General features: G+C 39.5%; 1 protein-coding gene across 2 annotated transcripts in view; it reads right to left on the bottom strand.

The window, feature by feature from the left end:
* LOC107719530 (MAM domain-containing glycosylphosphatidylinositol anchor protein 2-like) overlaps positions 1-6,536 on the bottom strand; it is a 157,590-nt gene that overhangs the window by 89,071 nt on the left and 61,983 nt on the right. For both annotated transcript variants that reach the window (XM_016526951.1, XM_016526952.1), the window contains exon 3: positions 3,205-3,379. In XM_016526951.1, the coding sequence (XP_016382437.1) occupies positions 3,205-3,379 (175 nt within the window). The remainder of the gene's footprint in view (positions 1-3,204; positions 3,380-6,536) is intronic.

Raw genomic sequence — 6,536 nt, 5'->3', positions numbered from 1 at the left:
AAACACTCTTTTAGAGAGAGCGCTGAAGCGCCCAGGGGAGGTCGCGGCGAGACCGCAGAATGGAAGCTGCAGCTCGCCGAGGTTTCAGCAGCCTGGATGGCAACCCCCGCTGATACGCCGTAACACCAACGCCAGCTGTTTCTCTCTGCAAACACTCGCGGATTCAGTCTTGCTAGAAGGCTCGGCTCCGAAGCGAAAAGCTGATATGCGTTTGCACGCGCTCTCCTTTTATACCCGCGCTGCGGGGCGTGGTGCGCGTGGTGAAACACGCACGCCAACTGTCATTGGCTTGTTTAGTTAACACTCGAAGGTGATTGGGCTCTCGGGCGAGATCCCAATTCGTCAGTCACGACTGACGTAACGTCGAACGTGACTGACTGAAAGGGAACAGAAAGTCATACAGGTTTGGGTGAGTAAATGATGACAGAAAATTGTCTCTTTTATTGGAAAAAGGTCACTGATTTATTCACGATCCAAGGCTGAAGTTGACCACTTTGGGACGAATATAAACCTGAATGCAATCAATATCGCTACTGTCCATCTTGAGTGCTTTAAACTAATGACTAGTGAGTGCTGCCACACTCAGAGACAACGTGGGCACTCCAAATCGAAGCACTCAGTTGTTTATCGGCAGTGTGTTGGCTGTTCTTTATCAATGACATGTGTCTAGGCTTTGATCACTGCATCAGGAGTAGCATGTCTCTGATCGATAAAAGCGAGTGCCCACCAGCGAATAGTCCACCATGAAGCTGGAATAAAAATGACAAGCTGAGGCCTGTTCTCTAATTCAAGGGTAATGACTTGCTCCTCATTGTCTCCCCACGGCAATGCTGCCTGCCATCGTCCATCGCTCCTCCTATTCATCTCTCTGTGCTACCGTAAATCACTTTACAACATCTATGGCTCCTCCGTGTCTGTAGGGAACAGAAGCAACACACAACTCCTTTTTTGACAGGTCGTGATAGCTTTTGATGGTTCCGATAGCAGAGGAGTAAACCTTTGAAACTTGGAAAAATTCGGGAGCGAGCTTACTGACACTGATGTCTCTTTGAAGAATAATCCTCATTTTCATTTCACTCATTCATTAAACCTCTCATTTTACGCATTTCGTCACCTATTCAAAGGCTTGAATTTGATTTCAACAAAGTTGCCAGACCTTCAACAAGAAGTGCCTTTAAGTCGATAATGAGGCCATGTGGCATCTCGAAGAAAATAAAAGTGTTCACGGACTTAAAATGATGATGTGAGTGAGTGCAAAACTCTTTGAAGGAGACCTAGATGAGATATGCTCTTATGATGAGTCATATAAAAAAATCTGACTGTCTGGCTTTTGATGATCTAAGAATGTGCTAGACAAGAAATACATGAAATAACACATGTTCCATTATAGCCCAGATATTGCAAGTCCGACCATATCAGAGGTAATTCATTTCAAACATAAAGTGGTAATGAAACATAGGCAGAGTTAATGGTTTCCATAAATCACTAGTATGATGAGACACCTCAATGTATTCTTTGATATATTTTAAGTTTGCGGATGGAAAGATTTTGAATGTTTTTGAAAAGAAGTCTCTTTTGCTTAAGGGATGCATGTATTTGATCAAACATATTGTGAAATATTATTTTAATTTAAAAGAGCCATTTTCTATTTAAATATATTTAAAAAATGTAATTTATTTCTGTGATGACAAAGCTGCATTTTCAGAATAATTACTCCAGTCTTCAGTGTCACATGATCCTTCAGAAATCATTCTAAGTTGATTTGGTGCTCAAGAAACATTATCAATGTTGAAAACAGTTTTAATTAATAGATTTTTAATTAATAAAAAGTTAGCATTTAATAATAACAGCATTTATTTGAAATAGAAATATTTTGTAACATTAGCAATGTGCTTACTGTCACTTTAAATAAACTTAATGCATCAAATATTCATTTATTAAAAAAATAATGACACAATGTAAAAAAAATGTATCTGGTAAAATTTCAGAGTATATAGCAATGAAAACTTTAGCTGTTGCAGATAGCATAACTAAGTAATATTATACAGAAAGTGCCTTGTGGGTACAACGTTGAAGGATTTCAATTTATATTATTAGTAAATGTCCTAATACAGTATTTTGTTTCCTTGAGCACTGCCTTGTGTCATTGTCCAGTCATTAACACATTTTGCTATTGTGTCTGTATCATTAAATGACACCATAAGTGGGTAAAATATTTTCTAAGCAGTTATTTAGCAGATGCTTTTATTCAAAGTGACTTACAGTACACTTATTTCAGGGAAATTCATTGCTGAAGGGCACAAAGGTTGTGGCTAATGGCTAGCTCCTTAAGAGGCTGAGATTTAGTCACTATAACACCCTGTTTTGTTAGTGAATATTGTGCTAAAGTAGGCATGTAAAATGTGCTTGGAATTTGTGCCACTGTCTCTCTCCGAGCTGCATAAAGCAGCAAGTGAGAGACGCATTAACGCTTAGAAAACGTTCTGGCCCATTATAAACAATGCTGGAAGGTCATCCAGCCATGATAAATTATTTAGATTACTGTGCCTAACATTTATTATTTATTTCAGAGAAATGGGTTTGAATAATGGGGGCTCGTAATAGCTTAACAAGCAAAGGATTAAAAAAATCCCCAGTTTTTTTAACTGTCTTTTTTTTTCATAATCATGAAAAAAGGAAAGAGAAATGCAAATATAAAAATATGAAAATGAAATATGAATATGAAAATAAATTAAAAAAAAATTCTGAAAGCTTGAAGTTATTTAAGCTTTAAAAAAACAATAAGAGTACTCGATTAATAATCCAAATAATCATTATTATGCTGCATGATATAATATATAACTTTTGTAATACACATATAATTTTGATAAAGCAATTGTTGCAATGCTACAATCAAAGGTTTCTGTTTCCTTTTCTTTGTTGGTTTATAAAATTGAGGTTACAGCATTAAAGCAACAGTGAACCCAGAAGGTACTACAGCAAACAATTCTGCTTATAAGTGTGTCTTTCCAACTGATTATCCATGATTCGTAACCTGAGGATTTAAGTGAAGTGCTGAATCAAGGTTGAGTATGCACCTCAAAAGCTAAAAGAGAGATGCAGGCACAGTCAGCAAAGGCTAATACCAAGCTATCGTTGCCTTGCAAGAGTGTGTGTCAAGTGTGTGTTTTTTTTGCCAACAGGCGGATGAGCTTGTTAACTCACAGTAGACGTCCACTCGGATGGATCTGATGGCAGGAGTGCCGAGGCCGTTCTCAGCCTTACAGTAATAGCGGCCGCCCTGGTGCCTCTGGATGCGGGTTATGCGCAGTGTCTCGTTGAATACGCTGGAATCCTGGAAGCGGTCAGTAGCACTTCCTGCTGTCTTGGTCCATCGTATCTGACACGGGACAAACAGAGAGAGAAAAAAATCACATCAGCTCAGAAAGAAACTCATCAGCTAGTGGCTTAAAACTGGCCTACAACCTTCCTTAGAGCACATGAATTGGGTAAAAAAACAAGATAATAATTAAATCATTGTTTCAATAACACATATAAAATATGACAACAATGGTAGCATCGATTTAGCAATTTTTGCTAGCTCAAATTATGATAAAAACTGAATTTTCAGGCTGGTGCTTATGTATATTTGCATTTTCTAGAGTAAAAAAAACAGACAATGTCTCAATATAAAAAAGACTGGCTCTTTTAACTGAAAGACGGGACCTTCATTCCTACAGATGCCATAATAAATGTGGCGATTTTCCCATTCGTTTTTCTGCGAGTGGTTCATCTCCTCCTCTATATCTGTCTCTGGTGAAGCACATTGGCTCACACACACTTTAATCAAAAGTTTTAAACTAAATTATGATAATGTTGCTGAGTTTAAAAGTCAACATGAAATAGTGTTCTGTCATGACAACTTTCGGAGGGATTGGCATGGTAATGCACATGACAATGTTAATGTATTTGGTCTTGGTGGAATAGATCTGCTACGCTGCTGCTGCGGCAGAGCAAGTACCGAGACTTGCTACTGCCAATACATCCACAACATGCTGCTGTGAGCATGTAAGAAGTACTGCTGCTGCACATATATCATGAATAACCACCATAGCATTCATGATCACCCCGTAGCAGATCTATACAGGTGGAGCTGGGGAAGGTGGAGGGTTTCTGGAGTGCACTGCAAACTGCTACCACAAACATTAGTTAAGTATTTGAATGTTGAGCAGTGAGCTCATTGGCTACCGATACAGGAGAGAACCAATCAGCTGTGATGATGATGTCATTATGTCATACTGAGTAAGATCTATCGGAGTTTCATGCCAGAACTTTGTATTTATTTTAGTATAATATACTGTTATAGTATATATTCATATTTTGAATCATCATTTTAATTTTAGTTTAATTTTAATAATTTTGCTATGTGCTTTTGTAATTTTATTAGCTTTTTAAATATTTCCATTTATCTTTATTTTTTTTTACCTTGCACAGTAAATTTAGCACATTTCAAATTAAACATTTGCTTCAGTTAGTTGACAAGGCAACATTTATAATTTTCTTTTTAGTTTATCATCCTATATTTAATTTCTTTCAGATTTATTTCAATTACTGAAAACAATATTTAAAAGTTTTAGCAAACAATAACAACACTGACATCAAAGCACTAACAAGTCTTCTTACTTCCATACTTAGATGTATTTCTGAGAACAACAGGATATGCAACAACACTGAAAAAAAGGTACTTTGGCATGGCATATTTTCTCCCCAACACTATATGAAATAGCTTGGGGCAGTGATGCTTCTAATACAGAAGAATCCTTTCCAGTTCATGTTACAAGTTTTGTCATAACACTGTGTAATGAGTCTAATATTGAAAAATAGCAACTAAATGTCCTATTGAAAATATTTAAGTGACTTTCTAATCATGATGCTACTGTTTACATTAAGGTTTTGACTTGGAAATAAGGCAAATACTCTACCACAAATCTGATCTCCAGATCAATACATGGCATAAGCTCTATTTGGATGGTAATTATTTCTCAGCAGGATGTCTGTAAAACAAAATCTGCATGTTATGAATTTGGATCGCAATTAATTCACAGAGGATGGAGGTCTTCTGTGATTTGACAGCCTGGAAGTTTCTCACATGATCTACACGATTTGCCTCTAAATTATGTTTTTTCTTAGTCACTCCACATAATAACATGTATAAACTACAGGTTTATTCAACAAAATATATTTATATTAATACCCAGTTTTACCAGTTCACATGATTTGCCTGTTATTATGTTCTTTCTTTGTCACCCCAACATGTTTATTCTACAGGTTTATATATTAAAGCATATTCACAATAATTGCCCCTTTTAACAATTTACACAATCTGCCTTTAACTTATTTTTTAGTCACTCCACATATATACAGGTTTATAGATCAAAATAATTTTATATTAATGTCCAGTTTTACAAGTTTACATGATTTGCCTCTAAATAGTTTTTTTCTTAGTTGCTCCACATAATAATGGTCCTGTCACGGTTATGCTGCTGTGGCGGAACGAAGGAGCACGGAGACGAAGGAGTTGCAATATTCACAGTCTTTATTATATCCGAACTGGAGAAAACACAGGGGAATCAGGAGACACACACGCAGCACGAGGAGTAGATGTTTACAATACTGAACGAAGAACTGAAAAAAGGAAACCATTAAATACACAGGACTAGAGGGACACAATGAGGAACACCTGAAATCAATGACATAATAAACATTGGAAACACCTGGGACAAATGAACCTAATCAGGGAACAGGAACAGGAAGACCAAATAAGGACATAAACAGCACATGGAGCACGTGGGGGAAGAAAACACACACAGACACCGAACAGAGTCTGACATTACTCCCCCCTCCCGGAAGGCGCGTCCTCACGCCACACAACATCCAACGGGGAGTGGGGGTGGGCGCTCTGGAGGTCCCTCAGGACAGACACTGGACGGCGGGCCTCTAGAGCGGTACCTGTTTGGGGCAACATGGAAAACAGGCAGCTCGGGGCGCCATGGCGGAGCAGGGAACTCAGGGGGCCACGGCGGATCAGACAGTTCGGGGCACCATGGCGGATCAGGTAGACTAGGAGGCAATGGCGAAGCAGGCAGGCTAGGAGGCCATGGTGGAACAGACAGTTCAGGAGGCCACGGCGGATCAGACAGTTCGGGGCACCATGCCCCCCCCCCAAAATAAAGTCCTTGGGGAGAATATAGTCTTTAGCAGCCCTCCGTAGGACTAACTTGGGGACTGGAGCCCTCCTTGGGATGGACATGGGGACTGGAGCCCTCCTTGGGTTATAATCGGGGACTGGAGCCCTCTCTGGGCTAAACACATGGACTGGGGCCCTCTCTGGGCTAAACTCGGGGACAGAAGCCCTCACTGGGCTAAACTCGGGGACTGGGACCCTCTCTGGGCAAGACTCGGGGACTGGAGCCCTCGCTGGGCAAGACTCGAGGACTGGTGCCCTCTCTGGGCTAAACTCAGGAACAGGAGCCCTCTGTGGGCTAAACTCGGGGACA

This window comes from Sinocyclocheilus rhinocerous, unplaced genomic scaffold (genome assembly GCF_001515625.1).
Source record: "Sinocyclocheilus rhinocerous isolate Xijiao unplaced genomic scaffold, SAMN03320098_v1.1 scaffold2889, whole genome shotgun sequence".
NCBI classification, from domain to species: domain Eukaryota; kingdom Metazoa; phylum Chordata; class Actinopteri; order Cypriniformes; family Cyprinidae; genus Sinocyclocheilus; species Sinocyclocheilus rhinocerous.
The sequence above is the reverse complement of the archived record's forward strand: the minus strand, read 5'-3'. Positions and strand labels throughout refer to the sequence as shown.